The sequence below is a fragment of the Corvus cornix genome, chromosome 11 (genome assembly GCF_000738735.6).
Source record: "Corvus cornix cornix isolate S_Up_H32 chromosome 11, ASM73873v5, whole genome shotgun sequence".
Lineage (NCBI taxonomy): Eukaryota > Metazoa > Chordata > Aves > Passeriformes > Corvidae > Corvus > Corvus cornix.
The window spans coordinates 2,042,247-2,068,837 of record NC_046341.1 but is presented as its reverse complement, the minus strand read 5'-3'; the positions used below and the strand labels follow the sequence as shown (position 1 = coordinate 2,068,837).

At 50.6% G+C, this 26,591-nt stretch overlaps 2 protein-coding genes across 6 annotated transcripts in view; one reads left to right on the top strand and one right to left on the bottom strand.

Annotated features, from left to right (window-relative positions):
* JPH3 (junctophilin 3) overlaps positions 1-3,498 on the top strand; it is a 50,746-nt gene extending 47,248 nt beyond the window's left edge. Inside the window, 1 exon segment of the mRNA XM_039558185.1 lies at positions 1,427-3,498. Coding sequence (XP_039414119.1) covers positions 1,427-1,507 — 81 coding nt within the window. The 3' untranslated portion in view covers positions 1,508-3,498.
* Positions 1,971-26,376, bottom strand: KLHDC4 (kelch domain containing 4). 5 transcript variants are annotated; one of them, XR_005602887.1, is made up of 14 exons: positions 25,994-26,376; positions 24,850-24,941; positions 23,960-24,038; positions 23,024-23,122; positions 20,731-20,867; positions 15,686-15,778; positions 15,108-15,267; positions 10,457-10,538; positions 9,015-9,223; positions 7,526-7,943; positions 6,958-7,077; positions 4,545-4,769; positions 3,528-3,595; positions 2,774-2,792 (listed from the first exon to the last, which is right to left on the bottom strand). XR_005602887.1 is itself a non-coding variant. In XM_010403523.3 (13 exons), exons 1-13 carry the CDS (start codon positions 26,090-26,092, stop codon positions 2,718-2,720), a joined length of 1,731 nt encoding a protein of 576 aa, XP_010401825.1. In that variant the 5' UTR covers positions 26,093-26,376; the 3' UTR covers positions 1,971-2,717. The 5 variants fall into 5 exon arrangements, 3 of the variants coding, with proteins under 3 accessions (XP_010401825.1, XP_010401826.1, XP_010401824.1); XM_010403523.3 differs by lacking the exon at positions 4,545-4,769 and having other exon boundaries at positions 1,971-2,792; XR_752278.3 differs by having other exon boundaries at positions 2,762-2,792; positions 3,528-4,769.
* Between the last annotated feature and the right edge of the window lie 215 nt (positions 26,377-26,591).

Genomic DNA, 26,591 nt, shown 5'->3' with positions numbered 1-26,591 from the left:
TGGAAGGCTGTGCACGGCACAGGAGGAGAGGTTTGCCGGGAGCAGCCGGGCGTGGATGGGCACCTGGCTGCCGGGAGCGGCTCTCCGCCATCCCTGCCTTGGCTTGGCTGCCTTTGACCCTGTTGCTAAGCTACAAATACGCCTTTCCAGCAGGCTCCAGCATCCTCGCTTCCACCCACTCCCAAACACGAGCTGAATCAGGCTGCTCGGAAAAGAAACCATCCCTGGCCAGCCAGGAGCTGCTCTTTCCCGTTTCTTTGCCAGCAGCTCCGCAGAGCAGCCATGGGGAAGCTCCCAAGGGGTGCCCAGCCCTTTTCCCACTCCATCCCAGCAATGTGAGGTGTGCTAGGAGGGGGACAGGAGCCTGGGGGAAAGCGTTTGGACCATTCCAGGGATGGAGGCTGGCACAGCTTGGATGCAGCAGGAATAGCTGAGGATACCAGCGACTCCAAGAAATAGCAGCCACCCACCTGCTGCCAGCATCGCTCGCCCTGGTGCGAGCCACGTTCACACTGTGGCACCGGGGATGTTGGGTGCCAGGGAAGAGGTGCCAGGGATGGATGAGGTGCCGGGGTGGATGTTTTCCTGACTGGTGTTCCGCAGAGGGATGTGCTGGAGGGTTTGCTGCAGCCCCGCGATGTTCCTGGGATGCTGATGGGGTCCCACAGCCGTGCCCTCGGGTCCCACAGGATTGTCTGGGATGTGCTCAGGGGGAAGCGATGGATGCTCCCAGAGGGATGGAACCATTCCTGGGATGTCCAGCCCAGCTGGGGTGGGTGTGTGCACGGGGCAGCTGCAGTGGGGTTCCTGCAATGCTTTCCAGGTAAAATCCTGGAATGGTTTGGGTGGGAAGGAACTTAAAGCTCATCCCATCCCACTCCTGCCATGGTAGGGACACCTTCCCCTATCCCAGGTTGCTCCGAGCCCCATCCAACCTGGCCTTGGGCACTTGCAGGTATTTCCCAGAAGCTTCATTTGATCCATATAAACTCAGCAGAGGTTATTAGAGCATTCCCAAAAGGTTGCCTGAACATGGACCCCGTGTCTGGCCTGGTGTCCAGGACACCTGGAGAACAACTGGGAAATGTCCTGAGGACACGGCTCCAAACCATCCCCAAACCACTCTATGATCCAATATCATCTCAGGTTTGGGGTTTTTCTTCCTTTTCATTGACCATCTGATAAACAACTGATTTGAGTTATGCTTTTAAGGCCAGAATTCCATGGGATGATCCATGATCCACTTTAGTCAGGGGGTGCAGCCAAGTGTTTGTTTGGCAGCTTAAAGAAATCCTCCAAGGGTTCCTGGGCACTTTGGGAGGTGTAAACTGGGATCTGCTCATGCCCAGAGCTGCCTGGACTGCACAGAGCTCCCAGCAGAATTCCAAGGATCCATCTAACTCCTGTCCTTCTCTTTCTCTTGCAGGGTTCAGCTCCCATCCTGGTAGTCATGGTGATCTTACTAAATATTGGAGTCGCCATTTTGTTTATTAACTTTTTCATCTAATTCAAGACTGTCTTGTTTGCAAAAATAACAGTTACATGTATGAATGGGGGAAAAAAAACAACCAACAAAAACAAAACAAAAAAAAAAACCAGAACCAAACAACTACAAACAACAACAACAAAAAAATACAAAACAAAGGGAAAAATCGTAACTCGAACTGTCCTCCGACAATTTCCAAGTCTTTTCACAGAAGAACAACAAACGATCGAGTCTCACTCACAGTTTGCCTTTTTTTCCTGGGTAATGTTTTTTGGATTTTAGCCAAAATTCTTTGCTTGTATAACACTATGCTGTGTGGCATGGCAAAATGCTATCAACACTCTGCCCCCCCAACACTGGGAAGGATGAGAAGGAATCCCAACAAAAGAAAAACCTTGTTTCCCTTCCCCTCACCCCCCCCAACCCCCCCAAAAAATTTGTCTTTGTAACAACAGCAATGAACCCCAAAACGGAGATGAGACAAGGGGACCATGGGGAGAGTTTGGGTGGAGCGGGGATGGGCTCTGGGATGCTCCAGGCTGAGATTCCCAGGGAAATCTGTAACAGCTTTAATGATAAATGGGAGAGAAAAGCAAAATCAGGCTTTTGTCCCTTTGGAAATGGAGGAATGCTGCTGTAAGGAGGAGGAGAGAAGGAGCATGGGGAAGGAATGAACCCTGTCTGGATGGGAAATGGGAGAACAGGCCCCATTTTGATCCTTGTTTTTAAAACCAAAATTGGCTTTTTGCAAACTTCCTTGGGGCAGGGGGGGAATAGGGAACACGAGGTGTGAGCAGCAGCCCCACCACCCTCCTGCCTTCACTCCTCCTCCCCAGGCTGCTCCTCACCCCTGGCAAGGCTGGAAAACCACCCAGAGCTACTTTTAATTCCCAGCCAATTTCTCCTGGCTAAAAATGTGTACCTGGATTCCCCAAAAACAACCAAAACCTTGGAGGCACCTCCAGCAGCACGGATGGAGTGGCTGATGGTGCTGTGCTGGTGAGGAGCATCCCAGCCCATCCCAAAACGTGTGCACAGGGAGCAGGGTGGGGAGGGACAGGGGACAGAGGGCTCAATTCCAATCCACTGAGGATGACAATAAAACAAAACCAAGCCAAAATCCAACTGTTTCTCAAAGGCACCTGGGGAGGAGCACCTGGAGCAGGTCCCAGAGAGGAGGGAGAGGGTGGTGGGTTTGTCTCTTACATCTTGCTGTGGACTGTTTCAGACATCATGCTTGGGCTCTGAGCATGTAGTATTTTGCACTTTGTAATGCAGGATGTATATTCCAGCTTCCAACATGTCCCTGTATTTAAAAAAAAGGACAAAAAAAAAAAAGAAAAAAAAAAGAAAAAAAAAAAAAAAGAAGAAAAAAAAGGAAAAAAAAGAAAATCAAACCAAACATCATTGGCAATGGCAGCCTCTAAGGATGTATTTTCTTTCTTTTTTTTTTTCTATGTCACTTAATTTGTTCGTTTCTACCATCTTTGTACTATGCCTGCCTTGATTTTGTCCCCTCCCTGTCCCCACGGATAATCTGCATACTCATTAAAGATGCCGTATCCCTGTTCTGAGCTGTCCTGGTCCCAATCACACAGCGTGCTCTCCGCTCCGTTCCTTGGAAGTGGCTTTCCCAAAGCTCCCATTCCCTCCCCATGGTGCTCCACCACCACCAGCTCCAACAGCTCCTTTGGGATTTGGTAGGGCCAGGGACCAAATCCCACCCTCAGTGTCCCCCCTGCAGCTCCAGCAGCAGGAGAAGGGTGCAGGAGGGTGGCAGCTCCCGAGGGGGAGGGTGAGACCCTCACAGGAGATTTTGGGGGTGGGGAAGGAGGGAAAAGCCCTCCTCGACATTCACATCCAGAGTTGTTGGATACAGCCCGGACTCGTGGACTCAGCTTTGCTTTGCTTCTGTTTTAGCTGTTTCTCTGCTACCTTTTCAGCAGATTTCTTATTACACTGCACTGGATTGCTATATTTTTAACCAGAAATAAACTAAGGATTAGAGCATGTGCCAGTTAAATTCAGTTCTTTTCCTTACATGGTCTGATTCCCTCCTGTCGCAGTTTTGCTTCCTCTTTTCTTTCCTTTCCTTTTCCAGGCGCAGGGCTATCGGTGGACAGGGGAAAGGATAATTTTGAAATTCCATTCTCCACGGTAACTGTCCATCATCTTCCCACCTCTTCCTTTTTTTGTGTTGTTTTGGGTTTTCCTTTTGGCTCCTTAGTCATCATTTCCCCCCCCCCAACGGTTGCTGCACACTTGAAATGAACCAAAAAACGACATACTGGGATTGTAGCCTTGGGAATTCACCCCTGGGGTTTGGAATTCTGTGTTTACTCTTTGGAAAGACTCTCGAGGACTTTTCTTTTGGTGCATGAAACAAAGGGCCTGTCAGGAGCAGGTTAAACAGAGCCCTGCACACACAGATATTCAGATATCTGTAAAACAGCACCAAAATGCCTCTTGTTATCCATCAAATAAAAGGACTGGTGGTTTCCTGACTGGATTTTTCCCACTGGTGCCTGCCTAGTTATTCCTGCTTTTGCCTCTGGACCAGCACAAATCCAGCTTGGATTTCCCAGCTCTCTGTTCCACCCAGGCAAGCTGAGTTTTGCTCAGTAGGAAAGACAGCCACAGACTAATATTAATTGGCTCCCAACCCACATGGTCCAAAAGAATGATTCCTTTCTTAATCCCAGGCAGTTAAGCAATTTGTCTCAGTTCTGGGCTTTTCACACTTGCCCAAGGCCAGAAATATTCCCGAGAAGTAGCCCAGAGAGAGAGGTAATTCAGTGTATTTCCCTGTCTTACGAGCCTGGCTGCTGCAGATCTACCTAAGGCCCATTAAAATGCCCATCAAGGTGGGCCATAAATCCATGGAAATTATCCAGACCTGCTGCTTTATGTCCAGGCTGGCAGAGGCACTTGGATAGTTGAAGGTTTGGATCATTTTTTAGGCTTCACTGGCATTTTTGTGTTCTGACAGCACGAGGAGGGGCTGGAACAGCAGAGCCATTAGGAAGGGGGAATTTGGGAAGGGAGATTTGGATCCCACCTGTGTGAGAGGGGCTGGTCCAGCACTGCATCCTTGGGAAAAGCAAGAAGGAAGACAAACGCCCTGTGCCATGTCAGCTTCTCCCCAGCCCATCTGGTGTCTGGGTTGCTGTACCCAAGACCCAGATTCCAGCACTCTCCACAGTCTGAGCTTCCAGAGCTTTCAGAGATCCCGAGCTGTGGCAGCATCTCTGCCAGGAAGCGCTGCCGGGAAAACACAGCCAGACTGCAACAGAAGGGGAGGAGCGACAGTAAAACAGGGTGGGATCGATGGTGAAGGGCTTAATTGAGACCTAAGGACTAATTACACATCCTGGCAGCTTTGGCAAGGCAAGGGAGGATGGAAAGCAGGGATTTTTGGAAGCTGTCACACAGAGAGGGCAGCTCCAGAGGGTTGTGCTAAGGCAGGACAGAGCAGGGATGGGATGGGATCTCCTGAGCTGGGGCCTGGGGGTTTGCACGGAACAGAATCCTGGCAGAGGCAGTTTTTCCTCGTTTAGGGGAACAGCTCAGCTCCTTGGACAGCTCCTGAATGACTGCATCGGTTGTAGGATCATTGAGTCATGGAATGGGTTGGAAGGGACCTTAAAGCTCATCCAGTTCCAACCCTGACACTTTCCACCATCCCAGGCTGCTCCAAGCCCTGCCCAACCTGCCCTTGGACACTGCCAGGGATCCAGGGGCAGCCCCAGCTGCTCTGGGCACCCTGTGCCAGGGCCTGCCCACCCTCACAAATCCCCCAAAGCTTTGCACAGAAAGATGTGGATTCCCCCAGGTGAGAGGAAAACAAGGTGAGTGACTGAGCAAGCAGCAGGAATTCCTTCCCAGGTCATCAATAAATGCTTTGTTTTCTCCTTTCCCAGATCATCAATAAATGCTTTGTTTTCACCTCTCACCTGTTATTTCATGGGGAAGGTCCCTCCCTGTCAGACACATTTTTCTCTCACCAATTAAAGCTCCCTGTCAGCTCTATTTAATCTATGTTCTGTCCTAATTAGCCCGGCAGATCCCAGCCCTGCTCTCCCAAGAGCTGCATCCCTGGGGAAGGCCCTGCCAGAGGAATACCCAGGGCACCTGGAATTCCCTGCACAAGGACAGCCAGTCCTGGTGGCACCTCGAGGCACCACTTGGTTGCTGCAGCACCCACTTGGATCCCATCTGTTGTCCCCAAGGACACAGCACTGCTCTGCTGGGAAGGAAGGGATGCCTTGAGGAGAGGGGCTGGAACAGGGGAAAAACAAATCCCTGGATCAGCCCACTCCTTCCTGGCCTCAGCAAGGTCTGCAGGTAGGAATTTCACTGGTCATGAAGAGTTCACTTGCAGGACAACTGAGCCAATAGGGGGAAAAACTGAACTGGGAGATTCCACAAAGGCAAAACTACAGTGAACACGGAAAAGGAAGAGGTTTCTGCGATGTGCATCTCCCAGGTAAGGCAGGAAAGGATTCCCAGGTTTTTCCAGGCATCTCAGAGCTGCTGGTGCACTTTAGAACCACTGCCTGCAGATCTCACAGCAGGAACTGCAATTCCTTTTCCACACAAGTAGAAAAGCTGGGATGGGATTGAGTGAGCAAAACAAGATGATGTAACCGAGCCAGTTTATTGTAGGAACCCTTGGAGACATGTCCCGGCCCCAGCCAGGAATTTGGGACCAGTGAACCATTGTCATGTGCACAATTTGTCTGGACAGACCCCAAACAACTTTGGAACAACAAGGTCGGTGTTGCACAGCCCAACCTCAGCAGAACAAGTGCTTGGACAGCAATCCTGTTCCTCAGGACCTTCCCACAGCATTCCCAGGAGTCACAGCATATCCAGAGCATCCATCCAGGCTGGTCAGCCCAGAGGCCCTCAGAGCTGGGAAAGGCTGGAATGCCAGGATGGACATCAGGCTGAGCTCAGCAGGGCTGACCACTGCTCTCAACACGTTCCTTCACTCCTGGAACAGCCTCAGGACATCTACACGGGATCTTCATAGAAAGTCTTGGCCATGGCATGAGCCACCTTGAGCACCTTCTTGTCCTTGGCCTCGGGGCCCATGTGGCTGCGGGCCAGCCTGAGCCAGTAGTGCTCTGTCCTGGCCAGGTACTGGGCCTGGGCCTCCCCAGGCTGCACAGCTGGGTGCTGCTGCTCCCCTGGGCAAAGAGAGGGACAAAGACAGGTCACACACAGCTCACCAGGGCCACATCAGCCAGGCCACGTGGGGCTGAACGTGACAGCCTGAGAATCTACCAGCAGCCAGGAGAAATTCTCTTGTATCCCCAGAGCAATGTACCAGGAAAGCTCTGCTTCTGCTGGAAAACTCACCTGGATGCCAGGGAGACTTTCCAGGCTGGCAGCAGAACCAGGCACTGCACTAAACCCCACTTTGGGTTAGTATGGAGAGTAATTATTAATTATTCATTAATAATTACCTTCCTCATCTTCACTCTCCTCTTCAGAGCTCTCCTCTTCCTCCTCCCCTCCCTCTGCACCTTCCACATCATCATCCTCCTCTTCATCCGACTCCGACTCCTCCAGCCATTCCTGGGTTTCTTTGAGGACAAAGGAAAGAGAAGAGAGGTACAAAGAGATAATTACAGAACAAAGAGATAATTAAGGTACAAAGAGAGAACTCCAGGTAATGCCCACGTGCTCTGCAGGACCTAAGACCATCACTGCCCTGAGACAGGGGGACAGGCAGGAGCATCCCTGAGGGTGGAGCGGACGAGCCGGGCACAGCAGGATTCCCAGGATGGCTCATGCCACCACAACTCTGTTTCCAGGTCTTGGGTTTCCAAGTAACAGGGCAGAGCTCACTCTACAGTGACCCCAGAGCTCTGGGCCACACACGTTTCTGGTAAGACACTGCATTATCACACACTCCCAGGAAAACCTCCACCCCAAGGCTCATCACCAGCCCTGAGGAAGCTCCACAGTTGTTTTTCTCCCCAGTGTTGCTCCCCTGAAGGCACAGGGAGAGCTGCCCCCAGCAGGGCTTACTTGGATCCATTTCCAGCAGCACCTTCCACTCGTCCATCCTGTGCAGGTCGATGCTGTGCAGGTCACTGAGGGTCACCTGGCGGTCGCCCACCTCAAACATGCCCCCGTACACGTAGAGGACCCCGTGTTTCACTGCCACCATGGCACTGGAACGTGGGCACGGCTCCACGGGCTGCCCCAGGGCTCCACCTTCCTCCTCCTCCTCCTCCTCCTCCTCCTCTGAAGCAGACCTGTCCTTGTCTTCTGCAGCTCCAGGGATCACCTGCTTGATGGTCATGATGGTGCCATCTTCTGCCACCACCTCCTTGACGATCTCCAGGGGACCCTGGGGAGGCGGCAGCTGCAGCTCCTCCTCCCCAGCAGCCTCTGCCTCAGCCTGTCTGCCACGTCTGCGCTTCCTCTTCTCTGATTTCGGGCCCTGAGAACAGGAATAAAAGGAGATTTTGGGGAAATTGCATGCCCCTAACAGCAGTTCACACAAACAGCATGGATGCTGCTGGGAGGGAAGCGACAATTCCTATTTTTCATCACAATTTAAAGTCTCAAGTGATCACTGCAGCCCCCTGTTACAGCATGAGCTTCTCCCAGCCTAGAACAAGGAACAGTGGAGATCCAGGACATGGAATTGCTTCCTCTGTTAAGAGAGGAGCAGCTCTCCTGCTCCAGGTGCCACAAGCACACAGAGGTCACTGTTCTGTGGCAAGGGAAAGTAACCCACGATTCCCTGAAATCTCAATTGCTGGGTGCTGAATTACAGCCCATTACCAGGCAGCACTCCAGGTCTTGGAAGTACTGTACAGAAGGGCTGGAGAACAATTTGGGAAGGCAGAAGCAACCACCTGAGTGGCTGTTTGCCTATTATGGGATTGACTTCTCCATTTGGAGAACAAAGCCAGGAAGGGGCAGGGGGAAGAAGCAGCTGAACCAGGTTTGTACCTCCCTTGGCCTGTGAGAGTGGCTCAAACACAATCCAAGAGCTGAGCTGAGTTCTGAAGCTCTTGGAGCCAAGGTTAATATTTCATCTCTTCTGGTAGCTCATCAACACTGGGGAGAAGAGGGACAGGTTTGATCCCAAACAGATCTTTCACAGTAGCTTTTAGTGAACTACCTCATGTCAGACTCACAGGTCTGACCTGGAGATGGCCTCAAAAACCACCAGAAACACGTTTTCAAGCTGCTTTGCTTCATTTTGCAGTCCACAGTAATGGGGTAGCCTGATTCCTGGAGGGATTGCTCAGGTGCACCACCAGAAACACAGGCTTCCTCCAAAGAGAGAAAATTCCTTGCTCCATCCCTGGAAGTGTCCACGGGCAGGCTGGAGCAAGCTGGGCTCATGGAAGGTGTCCCTGCCCATGGCAGGGGTGGAATGAGAGGCTCTTTAGGGTCCCTTCCCACCCAAACCAGTCTGTGACACTGTGAAAGCTCAAAGAGACCAAACCAGGCCTAAAGGATGTGTCAGATGATTAAATGACTGTATTTAACCCCAGACCTTGAGCTGTGCAGGGAACCAGCGGTTCTTCCCGATGTCATAGAAATAAATGTCATTAAAGAAGTCCCCTTCAATGCTCTCCTCCTCCTCCTCATCGTGCACCCCCCCAAAAAGGAGGCAGCGGTTGTTGGGAGCAGCAGCCACGGAAAAGCCGGACCTGGGAGTGGGTTTCACTCCAGAGGGGCTGAGCCGACTCCAGGTCCACCTGTCTGCAATGGAGAGAACAAATGGGAGCGTCAGCAGAGCAGAATCCTTCGTTGGTTTGTGCATTCCAAAGCCTCCCAGAATTCCAGCAAGGAATTCCATGACCCGTTTTGGACATTCTCATGGTATTTTCGGAGCTTTCTGGGGCAAGGAGCCTCTTGAAAGGTGTTTGCACCTTTACTGGAGGGTGGAGTTCAGACAAGGCCTGGTCAGACGCAGCCTTCAAGCACCAAAAAATGTCCCTCAGTTATCCCATGGAGCCCTCCCACCTTCCATCAGTTCTCTCCACCTTTTCTGCCACCCTGCAGCACTGCCTCACCCCCAAAAATAAACACAGCTCATCCCAAGAAGCCCCAACCAGGCTTTACAAAAGGGCTCAGCAGCAGAACAAGGTTCTTGCTCTATCCTTCTGCTTTTCTCCAACCCCTTCCACTCTGACTTCAGAGCAAATCCCTGAAATGCAGCCTGGGAGAAGCACTGCCAGGCCCTGTGCTTCCAAAGGAACTGCAATTCCAACAAGATAAAACTACAAATAGGAATAACACAAACAGGGCCTGGAATCCAGACGGTGCTGGTGACCAACCCTCCTTCCCAAATCCCATTCCAGACAGGTTTGGAGTAATCAATCACAATTTGAACATTTTAGAAACTCAGCTCCAAGGAAATTGTCCCATTGCCTGAGTGAAGGACAAAATACTCTCTCTCCTAAGGAAAACCATGGAATTCCCATGCCAATCAAAGATAACCAACGACCCACAACGGGTCAGTCTGTTCCAGCAGTATTGTACCCCATGGAATGGGCCCACACTGGAGCAGTGAAAGAGCTGAGTGATCTCTCCCTGTCCTTATCTCAACCCATGAGTCTCCCATTGGATTTTCTCTCCCTCCTCCAGCTGCGGAGGGAAGGATAGAGCACCTTTAGTAGGTACCTGGCATCCACCCAGGAATACCCCACCCCAGGAGAATTCTGCAATCCCAACAATTTTCTGTTGTGGAACAGGAAAGCACTGATCAAAATGTCCCAGAAACAGAATTTCCAGAATCTGGAAATGTTGTTTTAATTCCCTCCCACATACAAACCGAAGAAAAAATCACTAAAATCTCTTTCCTGGATTTCTTCCTGAGCCGACACTGGGGCACAGAGGTTATCACTGAGAGGGGGATTTGGTCCCAAGTTTTTTTGGTGTGTTATTCCAAGGAAGGGAGAGGATTTGCATTCCCAAGCCTGCAGCGCTCACCTTCCTCCTTGCCTGCCCCTTCAGCCTTCAGCAGGAACATATCCGTGTGCAGGGTGCCTTTGTCCACATCCTTCTTGACCCTCTGCAGGGAAGGGAAACACAGGGATGCTCAGGGAAACAGCTTCAGTGGCCCAAACCATAGAGGGGACCCAACTGAAAAGGCAAACGCTGTGACTGGGCAAGGAGAGGCCACAGAGGAGGCTCTGGAGCATCAGGCAGCTCCAAACCATGGAGGGTTTGGAAACCAAACAGGGATACTCCCTGTGATGTGCCACAGTTCCTGCCTGTGGCAGCAGGAAGGGCTCTCCAGGCTGCAGCACAGGTTTGTGGGGATTTGTGGCTGTATGGAGACTGTGGGATGCAGGAATTTTGGGACCCAGAAAGGAGAAATCAATTGTCACAAGGGATTAAAACCAACTGCTTTGCAAACAAAGGACACGGGCAGCACTGAGGAAACAGGAGAGCCAAGGTCCTGCCTTTTACAGCCAGGGCCAGGTGCTCTCAAGGGACTGATTTAACTCCTGTAAAAGGCAGCACATTCCCACTCCCCCAAAGTGGGACACAACAACTTCCCAGGGCTTGTAAGGCCCTCTGGGATTCTGCCCCTGGATGTTGAGCACAAGCTCTGATCTGCAAGGACCTCATGTGGTGCAGCCTGGTGACCAGCCCAGGCTGTGGGTCCCTGTCACCCACCGGAGACAGCACAGGAGAGGCAGAGGTGACACCTCTGCCCCACTGCAGCTGTGGCATTTGGGGTGCCACACAGCCCTGAGCAACAGGTTCGTTCTCCCAAACAGAAGCACAAACCCCACTCCCACCCCTACAAAAGGCAACAGCAAGACAGCAGCAAGGGCAGGATGAAAGCTCAGCTGAAGCAATTAAATGCCTGACTTCCAGTGTGATTTCCCTGCTCCTTTCCCTGTAAGCCCTGGATTCCAGTGCTCATGGCAACAGCAGCATTCCAAGGCAGCTCTGTGCCACACCACTGTAGGAGGTCTGTTAATAATGTCATTATCCACCCATCCTTCATGCACAGCTCCTGCTTCCTTGTAATTCCCGTCCTCCTGGGGCCATGGTGTTGCTGGGATGAGGAACTGTGCTCCCAGGATGCCAGTGGGATCCCAGCAGTGGATCCCGAGGTTCAGCCCTCAGAAAGATGAGGAGCAGGATGAGAGTCCTGCTGCACACCTGTACCCTGCAGCTGGCAGGTTTTGTTGTTGCTGCAGGGCCTGGTATCCAATTCCAGGGAATGGTATTCAGTTCTCAGGGGGAGGAGAGGGAAGTGTGTTCCAGGCACTGCACAACTGCACACAGGTGAAGTGTGAGGAGCACAGCGAGATGGGCATGGCAGGAGAGGCAGGGAAGCAAACACAGAGAGAGCAGCCGGCTCCACAACCATCCGAGCTGTGTGGAATAACTGCATTCCTTCCTCCTGAAAAGCTGCCTGTAGTAAACACACTGTGAGTGCAACATGACAAAGCTCCCTGGGCTCAGAAAACCGCCATGAGGCGGAGTGGGAGTCAGTTTTTGTTGTCACAGACACGCCTGCTTTCCCCAGCTCACAGACACTTCCAGCTGCTGGAGAGATCCATCCCCTCCCAGCCAGGACATGTCTGCCCTGAGCAAATCATTCCATCACTGACAAGAGGCTCCTGCTCCCCCATTATCCTTTGTGCTTTAAAGTTCCAGGTGTTTGTGTTCCAGCACAAAACTGGCTGGGATATCCACTGTGGACAGCCTGTGGTTTGCACGTGCAGGTACAGTGGGGAGTTACCAGAGCTTTACAGGTATTAGCTGAAATTCCAACTCTGCTGACAGACAGCAAAGAAACTGAGGCAGGGAGAGCTTGGGAAGTGGAATCAGGATTCTCCACGTGCTAAAAATGTCTGATATGAGATCAACAGTGATTAAAAACATCCAAATAGCAGAAGTGTTCAGCAGGCAGAGCTACAGAGGGAGCCAGTCCCACCAGATCTTACAATTCAGGCACTTCAACCCTTCCACGTGTCCCAGCACAATCCACTTCAGCTTTGTGACAACTGCCACTAAAAAAACCCCAAACCAACAACAAAATCCCCACACCCCAGCCATCTCCAGCATCCCAAAGCCCTGCCCACGTGTAACTCCAGCCCTCCCCTGGCCTGTAGGCTGCACCTGCAAGGCGGAGCAGCAGCAGCTCCAGCCCCTCTGTTGCTTAGCAATGGAGAGGCCTCGGTGCTTCACACAGCCTGAAATGCAGCTCGCTGCAGCAAGCCCCATCCCCAGCACGGCAAAGGGCTCAGGACATCTTTAGGATCAGCAGGAGAGCAAGTCTGAGCTCCTCTGGGCATTCTGAGGTGTGCTCTAGGCAGAGCTGGCAGCACCTACAACATCCCCTTCTGCAGGAGATCACAGAAATTGTCTTTATCGTCTCCAGGCCGCTGATGAACCAGGAGCACACAGACACCATTGTGCTAAGAATCCTGCTTTTTAAAATACCAGGCACCAGCATCTCAAGGCAGTCACACCCAGGGCTGGAAAGCTCCTTTTTCACCATTTGCAGCCTGGTTTGGTTGGGAAAATGCAGTGGCTGGCACAGCAAAGGTGTGTGGGGACCAAGGTGCTGGTCCTGGCTCTGCAAGTCCTGGAGTGCCTCAGACAAGTCACTTCCATCTTTTCTGCCTCTACTTCCCCAGCCAGGAAAGAGACTTTTTTATCCAGGTCCCATGAAGGGAATTCAGCCCTGGACTGACAGACGTTACTGAGAACAGACTCTCCACATCACTTCTGCAAGTTCAGGACATCAAAGCAGGGACCAAAACTCTGTTTCTGCCTTCCCAGCTCCCTGCCCATCACAGGACAGCAGCCCTGCCATGTCACCACCCTCCTCCAGCACTGTGACAGCCAAATTATGTCTCTATTCAGAAAGAAGACCTATTATGATTTTCCTCTCCTCTTCCCTTCAAAATTTCCCATCGCATGTGTGACTTAGTCCTGCCTCTTCTTAGAACACTCTACATTTGATGAATGGTGCTTTGCTTGGATATTTGCCTGGTTTCAGATGGAAAAATGTCTTCATATGCCCCAAAATATTTGCACAGCACCCCTGACTGGAGTATCTGCCTCTCTAACTGGAAACAAGGAATAAGTCCTCTCCTGTATCTGCCCAACTCCACTTAAGTATTGTTTTCTCCACGTCTACCTTCTCCCAAGAGTATCCCAGGCAAACACATTTTCTCCACTTCAAAGCAAACCCAGACACTCAGCTCCACAATCAGCTCTAAGTGAAGACACAATGAGAATTAAATAGCCACACATTAACAGAATTGGGTCTCTCCTAGAGGGGCCATATCCTGCTGAATTTAATTTTCAGGAGCGTGCTGAAGGTTTGTTGTTCCTAAAGGCTGCAGAGAAAATTCTGTCCAGAGCTTTGGTCAGTTTGTGCTACAACAGCAGAGCCTGTCAGGAATGGCCCCTCAGAGAGAAGCACACAGAGCTCTCTACATGACAAAGGAAGGAGACTTTTAACATCTGTTTAAAATGTCTTGTTCTAATGGAATGTCTGTTTTGCCTTAATGGAGTGTCTGTCTTAATGGAAAAGCTGTTTTTCCAGCTGCAGAGAACTTCCCTCAGCTCTTAGCCTTGCCCAGTGCCCTGCCAAAGGCTGAGGGCAGCTTTGCATTGCCTCCATCCCTTCTTCATTTTTAGCAGCCCACAGCAACCCAGAGCAGAAGTGGAACAGAACCAGCTGCAAACACATGTGACTTCTGTATTTCCATGGGGCTTCCAGGAGAACTCCACACCTAGCAGAGCATGCAGGCTCCTGCTTCCTTCCCACCCTCAGGAGGGAGGAAACAGGACAGATGAGGGAAGAGGACAAAGCCCTTTCAGGTGGGAAAGGCTCTGAGTCGTTACTGCTGTTGAATCCAACGCACATCTGATGAGGCAGAGCCCGAAGCTCAGGCCCTGAGGAGGCCTAAATGCTTCTAAATATACAGAGAGACTGACTCCCTTCTCTCCCCTCTCCCTGCTTCCCTCCTTTGTTCATTTATTCCCCTCAGAAGAACAAGGCGTCCTCCTCCCCCAGCTGGAAGTGCTGCCTTTCCACGGGAGCAGCAGGATCCAGGGCCTCTGCCTGCATCCCCAACATGAAAAGCTTTTGCAGGAGCCTTTTGCTCAATGAAACACTTCCTTCCTGCTGCCCAGCACGGAGACAGGGATACCTGCTCAATAAGGAATGTGCTCCAAAGGGCTCTCTGGTGTAAATTCCCAAGATTAACGGAGCAAGGAGCAGAGCTGGGGGAGTCTGGTGCTTATCAAAAGTCTTTTTTGGCTTACTGAGTTTGCTCCCTCACCTCTGCCACTGATGGCACAAAATAAAAGTCTCCTGGCAACTGCTGCTTTCAACCTGCAAGTTCTGAAACACAAAGGAATACCTGAGAATGCTTTAAGTTGCCAAAAAAATGTCATTTCTCCCAGTTGCTTATTCCTCCCTCGGTGATATCAATTCCTTATATTGGATTAGAACAGCAGGGAAAACACAGAATTCATTTGAACCAAGATTAGCCCCTCAACCAGCAGAACTGCACGGAAAAAAAGCCATAATTAGAAGATGCCTGTTTTAGTTCCCAGCCTGTGGACAACATCTGACTTAGCACAAAGTGTCCCCCACCTGTTTGGAGTAGCCTCCATAGATGATGATGTTGCCCTCGGGAGTGGGAGTCATCTGACAGCCAGATCTTGGAGCAGGCCCAATCCCTGCTGGAGCCAGCTTGCTCCAGGTGAAGGAGTCCAGGTTGAAGGCGTACACATCGTTGTAGTAGATGTAATCTCTAGGGAGAGCACACGGGCACAGCACGTTTTGTGATGGGCACGCTCAGGACAGGCTAAAACAGCACTTCAGAGCTCTGCTCCCAGCCCCGTGACAGCCCAGCTGTGATCCCACAGCATGGCACACCCCACAGGGGAAGATGTTTCTACAAGATAAGGATCTGGTAAGATTCAGAGGCCAAAAGTGCTGGACTGAGCTTTGGCTACAAGGATGGGCAGCTACTTCAGTGCTACAATGATTTCTCCCACACCTGAAGACTTTAAATCAAGATCCCTTGTCTTCCGAACACAAGAATCTACTTCAGTCCCAGTTCTGCTGAGGATAATCCTCCCATTAACACCCAGATATTTCTGTTACTGGTGAAATTTTGTTGCCCTTTTTAAGGAGGACTCAAACCCCCAGCCACCCCTGCAACCCACCTTGCACTCTCATGGAAACCTCCAAAGATGACCAGCTGCCTCTTGCACGCAACCATCCGGTGTCCACTTCGTCCAGAGGGCCCTCCCGGTGCCCTGAAACACAAAGAAATTCCATTTCTCAGCCAAATCCCCTGTCCTGGTAGTGCATCAGGCCTTTTTTGTTGGTCATTGGCAGCTGAGCTGGCTGAGCTCAACCTCTCCTGGACATGGGAACCATGGGGAACGTGGTTGCCTCAATCCGTGTCTACTTTTCTCCTGAACAGGACGTGTGCTCTTCCTGGAACTCTTGGGATGGCAGCACAGACAATTTTATTCCTCGAGATAAACCACCCTAACAGCACCCAAAGTCTTTTCAGTGATGACTCAGGAGCTGCTTTTTCAGGAGAGTTTAATGAACAGCGCTTGCACAATTACAGGGAAGACGCTCCAAACTGAGATGTTTTCTCCAAGCACTGAGAGACAAAACCTGGCTCTGACATCCCCCCTCCTTCAGTGTCTTAGGAAATCACATACCCACAACACCTTCACTCATCCACCTCAGTTTGGGTATGACACCAAACCAGTGAAAACACTTCATGAATTACTCAGATTTCCTCAAGAACAAAGGTATTGCAGCAAAATAAGTCATCATTATCATTATCCTACTGAAGGAGAGCAGGGATAGATGGGACGTTGAGAAGGAATTCTTCCCTGCAAGGGTGGGCAGGCCCTGGCACAGGGTGCCCAGAGCAGCTGGGGCTGCCCCTGGATCCCTGGAAGTGTCTGAGGCCAGGTTGGACGGGGCTTGGAGCAACCTGGGATGGCGGAAGGTGTCAGGGTTGGAACTGGATGAGCTTTAAGGTCCCTTCCGACCCAAAGCATTCCATGACTCTGTGACTCACTCTATGATCCTACATGCTCAAAAGCAGCTACACATCCCTGCTCCTTCCAAGCTTTCCTGACCTTTCAGTTAGATGTGCTGCTTCCACTTCCAAAAACAAGCAACACCCCCTCCATCTGTCACATCCAAGAGGCTCCCGAGGAGCCGGGCAGCTGGACACCATTCCAACATGGATTCTCCTTCCTTCACGCTCACCCACAGCATCACGTGAGAGACAACAAAAACAACTCCAAGAACTTTCAAACAAAGCCAGCTTTAGGCCAAACTGGAGGGAGAACAGGGTTTGCTGCGTGTGTTCTTCCCTGCCCCCATGGTGGAACCCATCCCGTTTTTCCCTCGCTGAGGAGTCTCCCAAAGTGCCCAGCTGGCACCACTGAGCCCAGCAAGACTCCTCCAACAGGCAGCCTTAAGGTGTGGAAGTGACTGCACAATCAGGGCCTAAATGAAGTTGAAAACAGCAGCAAAACCTAAAGCCCCAACCCTGCCCCCCGCCACACTTGGAGTGGCAGCAGGGAGCTGGGAATGTGGTGATGGATTTCTGTGGAGAGGGAAAATGAGGGCCCTTATTCACCATGGAAAATGACAACCTCACCCCTGTGATAATGAGAAACTCCACCAGAACAGCAGTGTTTGGGGAAGACTGAATTAATATTGATTGCTTGGACTCTTTATTCTAACAGAGAGGTGGTTTTTCCAAGCATTTACTGGGTTTTTAAGTATCACCCTGCAGAACAGCACCTCTGATATTAATTTCATCAAGCCCTGAAATCATTATTTTCTCTTGCTGTAACAAAGCTCCCGTGTCATTATTCCAAAAGATGGCACTTTTAAAATCACCTTTTTATTTTTTTTAAGGAGAGAATGAATTAAAACCCAACATGACCACTAAAATCCTGTTCCCAGAGTATCTCGTGCCTTGTTTCTCAAGCAAGTTTCCTCAAAGTTCAAAATCAATCCTGAACAATAAAAACTTTACTCATTGATGTGTTTTAATAAAGCTCCCACCTATGCAGAATTAACTCCAAGGCACAAATGGCACAGTCAGGCAGGACTGGCAGTGATGCAGAACCTCATTCCTGCTCCAGAAGGGTCTTCCTGCAACTTGTTTTCCAACTACAAACTCTTCCCTTTTACCTGTTTCACTGCTCCTGGTCCCAAAGAAACCTTTTGGAAATGGTTTCTCAGACTTTATGATTAATGCTCTATTTCATGGGGTTGACACCAGAAAGCAGACGTGTGGGAGGGAGCTGTAAATTCTCCAGACTTTTTTTAAAAATAGATTAAAAAGTCTGGCTGAGGACTGGCTCTACACATGTACAGCATGAGGCTGATCTGAGCTGCTCCATAAGGAATTTCCTTTTGCTCGTGGAGTTACTCTGGGGCTTGTAGTAACAAACCAGACCTGAATTCAGCCCCCAGATTCATGAATTACTTGTCCCAGTGGCTACAGGCTGCAGGAGCTACCTCTTCATCCAGAGAACGCTCAGGTGAAGCTTGGGAACGTTCAATAATAATAAAAGTGGGGGTGAAGAGAACATCCCAGCAAAGGGGCACTTCAGGACAGAGCACTTTTATCCTTCAGAGGAAGCTGAACTCAGGATTTGTGTTGTTTTACGCCTTTCCCTGTGAATGCCCCAGTGTTGGGGTCAGTGGCATGCACAGATTCTGTCCCCTCATGTTTGGACACTCAGGTGGAAGGTGAGAAAGGAAAACACAACTGGCACAGGACCCAAAATCCTCAATTCCAAGCCCTTGCAAGTCAATCCACAGTTGTACATTTGTTTCCTGATCTGCCAAAGAACCAGCTCGTTTCTGGGCTGACAATCTACTTGATTTACACCAGAACACCCTTCTTTTCTTTAAGCACCTTCTACCTGGTGTGGCAGGACCTGATTTTTCTGGTGTGCAAGGAGAGGCATCCATCAGACACAACCCTGTGCTGGGCCACCCTGCTCTGCAAGGACTGCTCCACTTCAACAGACACTGGTGAAACTGGGATATTTACAGCACCACATCCCACCAAATCCTACAGGAAGTACCATCAGCATTCCAGAATTTCAGTGAAGGGAGCTCCACTGGCTCAAATGACAACCTCAGAGGAGGGATGTGGCAATTCCCAAGCACGAGCCCCAAGGATGCTCCCTGTCTCTCCCTGAGGGAGTGCACTGGGCCACAGGGAGCTGTTCTGGGCCACAGGGAATGTTCTGTCTAGGAAGGAATGAGGCAATTAGGTTAAAATATTGCTGCTCCAAGGCAGGGTAACAAACAGTTCACGGACTGAGGAAACCTCGTGCATCACACACAAGATAAGGTGGTTGCACTAAGTCAAAGTCAGCTGCTGGCACGGCTTCTAACGGGCTGGGATTTGCTGTGTTTGGATCATCTTTGTGCATGCAAAATGCAAGGAAACACAGCTAAATCTTGCTAAATATAGCAACTTTGAACTCTGCCAGGCAGCCTGGCACCACTGCGCTCTGTGCTAGGAGAAAATGGAGCTGCACTTCCCCAGCACAGGGAAGTTTTCACAGTTAGTCAAGGTTTTCTCTTCCCAAGTGTTTTACAGTCAAGCCCCTCACAGCACCAGGTTTGTGGCAGGAAAAGTAGGCCAGGAAGGACAATATAACTGCCTGGAATCTGAACTGTGGGGCTGGAATAACCAGATTTTCTAGAATTTCAAGTTTAGATCACAGCAGGGTCATCTTGGACAAACCAACACATCAAACCCACCTGGAATGGGGCACTTGTTATCCCTCCCATGGGAACAGAAACGGAAACTTTGCCTCTCTTGTCCAGACATTTCATCATGAATAATTAATTTTTTTTATTATTTGCACTAAAATGATGTCTTCTAAACCCAGCTCTAGTCTGTACCCCATGTCTGCCACCTGGCATTTACTGGGGTAACACTGGCACCACACTGGATACATGGAACTCTTCCTTGGCCTGTGCCAGGGATGGTCCCCCACCATGACCCAGCAAATGGGAAATGCTGAGGGAAGTGAAGTGCAGCAGGTGTCATGATCAGAGTTTTAAAAGAAGCTGGAAAAACTCCCTTGCAGAACTCAACAATCATCTCAACAATTTCCTTTTCCCCTTTCCAAGCAGGCTCCTGATCAAGATGCCATATGGAAAAGCAGAGAGGCAGCAGAAGCTGGATTTTCATGTTCAGCCAGGTCAGCATTAAAACAAAGCCATTCCCTCCCATTGCGTCATTAATGCAGCTCCTGGAGCTCAGCCCAAGGATGGGAGATGTGCTTTGTCTGATTCCAACACTGGGACCAGGGCATGGGTGTTCCCAAAATTCCAGCAAGGGCCACCCAAACATGGCAGGAAGCTCAAATGGAGTAGGCTCCAAATTCCCACTTGTCAGGCACTATCAATGCTCTCACTTTGCAGGGAGAGGAGAGAAAGGTGAGCCAGGCACAGTGAGTCACTCTGAGGCCTCAGGCATGTGCCAAGGCAGAGCTCATCCCAAACCACCCTCAGCTACTGTGCAAGCAGAGGCAGAGACAGGTAACAGACCCCAGACTCTTAACAGGGTGACAGACACAGATTATAGATCCCATGCCTTAATAGGGTGAAAAGGGATCAACGTGGGCAGATCTGGTGTTCCCACCTGAAGGAAGAACATGGAGCTCCTAAGTGTTCAAAAGCTGCTGCTTTTCCCAGTGCACTTTGAGGGTGATGTGGAGCTCCAGCCCACCCAAAGCTGTGTTCTGAGTACAAGACAATCTCAAGTCCAAGAGGAAGCCAATGCCAAACTCAGACCCAAAGCCAATCTCCTGCCTCTCAGTCCACTGCGTGTCATGTCAGAACTCCTCTCAGGAAAACACAAACATGAGGAGCCAAAACGAGGAGCCAAAGGTTAAGGAAACATCAACAGAGGACTCTGGGTCAGATCCACTGAAAATATTTACACCTTCACTCCCCTCAGAAACTACCAAGGCATTTGGCACCTGTTTACTTTGACAGGTCTCAATCACTGGCTTGTTTATCCCGAGGAATCTCAAGGCAGCAAATGCCAGTTCCCAGGGATGAAGCTGGCTCCGTGGGTAGATACAAACTGGCTTCTCCAGTCAACTGGGAGATCTCCAGGGATCTCAGGGATCACTGCTCCAAATTTCTTGGCAAAAGCATGGTCCAGACATGAAGGCCTAGCACTTACTTGATCTGCTCCCAGGTCTTGGTGGCCAAATGCAGGACCCAGAGATCCTTGTAGTGGTAGAACTGCTCCCCGTTGGGAGAGGCAAACTCCCCCCCGAAGATCCAGAGCTGCCCCCCAGCCGTGGGCACCACAGCTGCCTGCAGGAGAGGGAAGAGCTGGATCAGAGCAGGATTCTAAAGCAGGCACGTAAGTTCACCAGCCAAGCACACGGCTCCAAATCTGAGGAAACAACAGCAGCTCTCTGGGGCTGAAGGAAGGAGAATTTGGAATAAAAAGTACTCAATGTTTAGCACACCTTCCCGAGAGCAAGGGAAAGCTGGCCAAGGAGCTGGGCTCTTCCCACTTCCTGAGGGAAGTTCAAAGTTTCCTAGGAAACATCTTGGGATTAGCTTAACAAAAACTGTTTGACTCCCTCTGTTCAAAACCAACCAAACAAGAAAAAGAAAACAAAACAAAAAAAACCCCCCAAACCAGAAGGAAATGTGCAGCATTTGGACAAGAGGAGAGACTCTTACTGCTCTGATTGTGTCACAGCAGAGAGGGGTATTTTTATATTTTTTTGGCACAGAACAGCACCAAAACACCTTTGGCATGCAAGCTGCCAGTTAAAAGCAGGGAGGAGAGCAAGGCTCTACTTCATTAAAATTATCTGTATTAGGACCAAGGAAGAAGGAAGGAATCCCAAGAGGGAAATGCTGTGGCTGTGCAAATTTCAAATTGTGTTTTCTTCCAGGGTACCCATCACAGATCAACTTTGGGATAATCTCTTTCCTCACAAGGCTTCATTCCCTGCCTGTCTCTCCCAGCAAAAAAAGATTTTTAGCCCCACACAGGACCATGCCCTCCCATAAACCAGCCCAAACATGAAATGATTATGTAAGAAAATCCAGGGCGTGCTTTCAGGCAGGATTTGTGGGAACATGAAGTTACCTAAACAAAGCAGGTATGTGCCTGAATTCCATGGGCATCCTGTGCTTAAAAGCTTAAGGGGAAGGTTTATGCAACAGCCTGCTCATACTTGTGGGTGACCTTTCCAAGAGCTGCCTTGAAATTCGTGACAAAACCAAACCTTTTCCTGGAACAACCGCCAACACCTGCCCTTAGCTCCTCTCACCTCCACTCCAACAGTGGATTGTGTGTCAGAGACCAGGGATGACAAATAAAACTAAAAACATGCACCTGGCACCCCCAGACACATTTCTGTTTAACTCTGAGCTATGCATTAACGCCACAAGGAAGACAAACCAGTCAGCTCATGAGGCTGAACTGTCCCCTGTGAAACTATAATTAATTATCAGACAGGAAACACTGCTGAAAGCAGGACTCCTCAGATTATTGTTGTTGTAATCCAGCTGCAGCTCTTGATCTGCTCCCTTTGGATGGAGCTGCTCGACAGCCACCTGCTGGCTACTGGAATGCAGCCTCTGAAATCAAGTTCTAGTCCAAACAACACAAAATAGCCCAAAAATCAAGTCAGAATCTTTCAATTCAAGGATACGCAGCTCGGAGCAGGACTGGCACTTAGTAACATAACAAAGGGATATGAACCTAATTGGGGTGTTGCATCTTACCAGGGAGCTCTGGAGAGCTTTGGGATGGGCAGGAAAAGGACATTCACATCCTGTATGGCAGCTTTGGGAAGGTACCAGTCACCCACTGGCTGCAGCAGGTTAAGAAAATTTATCAGCTGGTGAGGGCCAAAGACCTGCAAGAAATACAAGTCTTTGGTCCAGTTTCTACTGTGCAGGTGTTCACATAAAGTAAACAGACCCAAATCCTTCATCCTCACAAGCAGCCTGTGACCTGGATTTCCAGAGAGGTGGAGAAGAGCCCAAGTGCTCCCTGCTGGCAGCAGTGGCAGTGTCTGGGATGCTCATGGATGTAGGGCTGTGGCCATGAAGGCAATAAGGCACTTCGGTCAAATTCCAGTTTGAAAATCCAGGGCCCCCTGGGATTATGCATTTGAGCTGGTCCTTGTACAATGCAGCAAAAAGAATTCATTTCTAAAGAAGAATTGCCCCCCTAGCTCTGCTTGAGTCCTGCCAGATCAACAGATACAACCCCAAACCTTCATTCCACACTGAACACTTCCAGAGGACACCCAGGGATCAGAGCACCTCGGGCAGCCTTGGACAGGCCCCTCAGCAGAAGAGCTGAAGTGACACCACTGGCAGCTCATTATGAGGAGAACAAAGAGAGGCAAGAAACCCTCAGGAGGTGAAAAAATTAAAACCCTCCTCCCAAATAATCTTTAAAACAATCCCAGCTGCTGCTCTGGCAGCCAGAGCTTTACCTGGTGAGCACAACGCCTCGGGGGTGGGTTGGGAATCTCCAGTTTGGCCCAGCTGTTCTTCCTGATGTGGTAAATATACAGCTCATTGTACAGGAAGGTCTGTGGGACAGGGACAGGAAACAGCAGCTCAGCTCAGCTCAGTTCTGCCTGGTGGAATTTGGGTGAAGATTGCAAAGCGCAACCTCCTCAGCGGGCAGGGAAGGACAAGAAACTCCTGCACTGCATTGGGAGGCAACAACTGTTCCACCGGGCTGGGAATGTTCTTACCCAAACCCTTGGTGACAGCTTGAGATACCAGGATTTAAAAAGCTGGAGCTTAACACAGATGTTCAGGTCAAAGCTGCTCAACTCCAGAGCAAAGAACAGCTCCAGGTGGTAAAAAAGGCAGAATCAGTTTAGCTCATCACACTGGGTAACCCTGAGGTGACCAAATATCACTGCCAGCCTGGAGTTTCCAGGGCAGTTTGTCTCCAGGAGCACAACAACCACTTGCAACCTGCAGCAATCCAGGAGCAAGAGTGCTCCTGAGAGCAATAATTTGCTGCTGCTCCCACCTCCAAGGCAGGCAGTGCCTTGCCAGCAGCAAAGGTGCAGAAATATCTTGTTTTGAGAAGTGGAAGAGATTCTTTTCTAGTTGTCCCAAATGAGGGGCAGATATGGCTACAATTAAGTCTGGAGAAATTATGAAGCCCTGAAATATTGATGCTGAGACAATCACTCTGACTCCTTAATGGGTTCCAGCATGTCTCCTTCCTGCCAACTGCTCAGCCATGAGACAGACCCATGGCAGAATTAAAAGGCTCTTTTGCTCTCATTCAGGGACAAATACATATTTTATGACTCTGCCTTGAATTTCCTTTCAAATGAGACCCGTGCAAATTACAGGAAAAGGAGGGAGGGGGCAGATAAAGAAAAAGAAAATGAAGTATACATTACTTTTTGGCCATTGAAATATTCACCTCCAAAAAGGATCAGCTCGTCTCTCTCGGGGTGAGCACAGAGGGAGCAGTTCAGCCTGAAAGAAGAACAAGGATGGAAAAAACAGATCTGAAAGTCCTTAAAACCCTGAACCTTGGAGCCTTTAACTCAGGCATCAGCACCTCTGCCCTCCAGCCACAAAGGTCTCTCTTATCATCTGCCAAATTACCCTCCTGTGATGTTCACCCCAGGGCTAAAAACTTCTCCAAAGAAATTAATCTCTTCCAAAACTTCCACCAAGATGAATTGGGCACTGTCTGAGAGCCTCTCCTATTTCAGGAGCACACGTTACTCTGTGATTTAACTCCCCCTTTGACGTGAGCTCCTGAATTTTAATGCTGGGGTGGCAGGAACAAAAATGACTTTTATGAGGGCCCAGAACTCTGCGCTGTCTCCTCTCCATTTATCTGTGTCATTATTCTGCACTTGCTGCTGGTCACTGCTCTCCTGAATACCCCAAGTACGTGAACCCCACTTTAATAAAGTGCTTTTTACCTCATGACACATCCTTTTGCCTCTGAATTCCCTTCAGCCCTCTAGTCCAAATCCAAAACTTCCTCTTCACTTTTATTTTCCCTCAAAGCCCTGAAATCTGACTCTGCGTTGCCTCTTTTGTGCTGATGGAATGGTTAAAAAGGGGATTTTGGCACCAAAAAGTTTTTGGTTCCTTTTTTAACCAGGTATTCAGTATTCTAGGCATTTCGTAACTCCAGATGTCAGGTATTTTCTAACTCCAGATATCAGCTATACCTTCCACTCTTGGGAAATAACTTTACATAAATAAATGCCATTAAAGGCACCCCCAACTGCTCTGCAAGTGGCAGCCAAAGCCTCACACGAGCTCTTACCTGGGTGAGGGGGGTGGGCAGGATGACTCAATTACTTGTGTCTTTTTAGCATCCAAACTCTGGAATTCTGCTATCAGGGCTTCAAGATCCTCCTGGAAATAAAAAGCCAGACATGAGCTGCTTGACATGCACAGAAGCACACATGAAACCAGCACACACTCCCACAATCTCCCTTAAAAAAAAAGAACTGAAAACCCTGCCTAATTACAACTGGAAACTCTTTTATATCCAGAGAAACCTCGTGTTTCTTTATTCCCTTTCAACTTCACTCAATTAAAGCCAAAATCTGCCCCCCAAAACTGCTGACAGACCAAGGGCAGAAGCAGGATTGCAGCAGGAGGGAGGTTCTGAGCCAGGGTCTCTCCCACAGCCCCACTGCTCATCTCCTCCCTTCAGGTCACCTTTCTGAAGGTGCAGGCCAAGCAGAGATTTCCAAAGTGTGGGCATTTTGCCTCTGCAGCATGGAATCAGCTCTCCCTGCAGCCAGGACACATCTACAGGGACACTTTCCATGTCTTTAAGCCACTAACACCACGTTTTGAACAGGGAAGAGTCGCTCGGAAAAGGCTTAAATACAAGCAGCCCTTCGAGGAGTGCGAGAAACAAAGATTTTTGTTTGTTTTTAAGACCAGAAGGATGAAGGGGATGGAAAGCAAAAAGGAGCCTTAAACTGTGCTTTCGTGTCTTTCTTGTACACCTCCTGTCACACACAATGGACCCCATGCGATTTAACCAAGTAACTGACTCTGCTTAGCATCAGAGAATCAGGGACTTTAAAGCTCATCCCATTCCAGCCCCCCGCCGTGGGCAGGGACACCTTCCACTATCCCAGATTGCTCCAAGCCCCGTCCAGCCTGGCCTGGAACACTGCCACGGATGGGGCATCCCTGGAAGTCCAAGTTCAAGCAGGTTTGGACACTGCTCTCAGGCACGTGGTGGATTGCTGAGGTGTCTGCGCAGGGCCGGGAGCTACACCGGATCATCCATGTGCGTCCCCTCCGACTCAGGATATCCTACGGTTCCCTGATCCACACTTTCCCTGGACAGCCCAGGTTCCCTCTGGATTCGCTCCTTTGCTGCCAACCCTGTCCTCATCCTTCCCCGGCACCCGCAGCGGCCCCGCGCCCTCACTCGCGCCCGTCACCTCCTCCTTCTTGGCTCTGCGGGACACCTTCTTCTCCATCTTCGCCGCCGTCTTCTCGGCGCCTTTCCCCTTCTTGTCGCGCTTCCCCTTCTTCCCCATGGCGGCGGGGCCGGGATACCCCGGGATTCCAGAGGGATCACACCGGGACGGGGCCGGGTTACCCCGGGATCACACCGGGATCACACCGGGCCGGGATCACGCCGGGCCGAGCCGGGATCACACCGGGCCGGGCCAGGATCACACCGGGATCACACCGGGATCATAGCAGGCCGGGATTCCCCGGGAATCACACCGGGATCACGCCGGGCCAGGCCGGGATACCCCGGAAGGCCCCGGGATGGGGCCGGGACGAGGCCGCTCCGCCCCGGCCGCTCCTTGTGCCCGGCGGCAGCGCCCCCTAGCGCACCAGCGGACTGGGGACCGCCGCCCGCGCTGAGGGAGCGGGGCGGGAGCTCCCTGAGCCGGTGTCAGGAGCCCCGCAGGGCCGGGGAGAGGGCTTAATGCAGCCCCGCACACCGGCCGGCACCGCCCGCACAGCCCTGGCACAGCTCGGACACGTCGGGATGTTCTGTTTGTTCTGATGCCCGCCCCGAGGAGA

Excerpts from the sequence above, each read along its gene's own strand:
- KLHDC4 (XM_010403522.3), bottom strand. The coding sequence starts at position 26,092 with ATGGGGAAGAAGGGGAAGCGCGACAAGAAGGGGAAAGGCGCCGAGAAG. Across the intron at positions 24,942-25,993 it reads GCAGAGCCAAGAAGGAGGAG|GAGGATCTTGAAGCCCTGAT; the intron begins GTGACGGGCGCG and ends TTTTATTTCCAG. Across the intron at positions 7,078-7,525 it reads GCTGCTGGAAATGGATCCAA|AAACCCAGGAATGGCTGGAG; the intron begins GTAAGCCCTGCT and ends TTGTCCTCAAAG.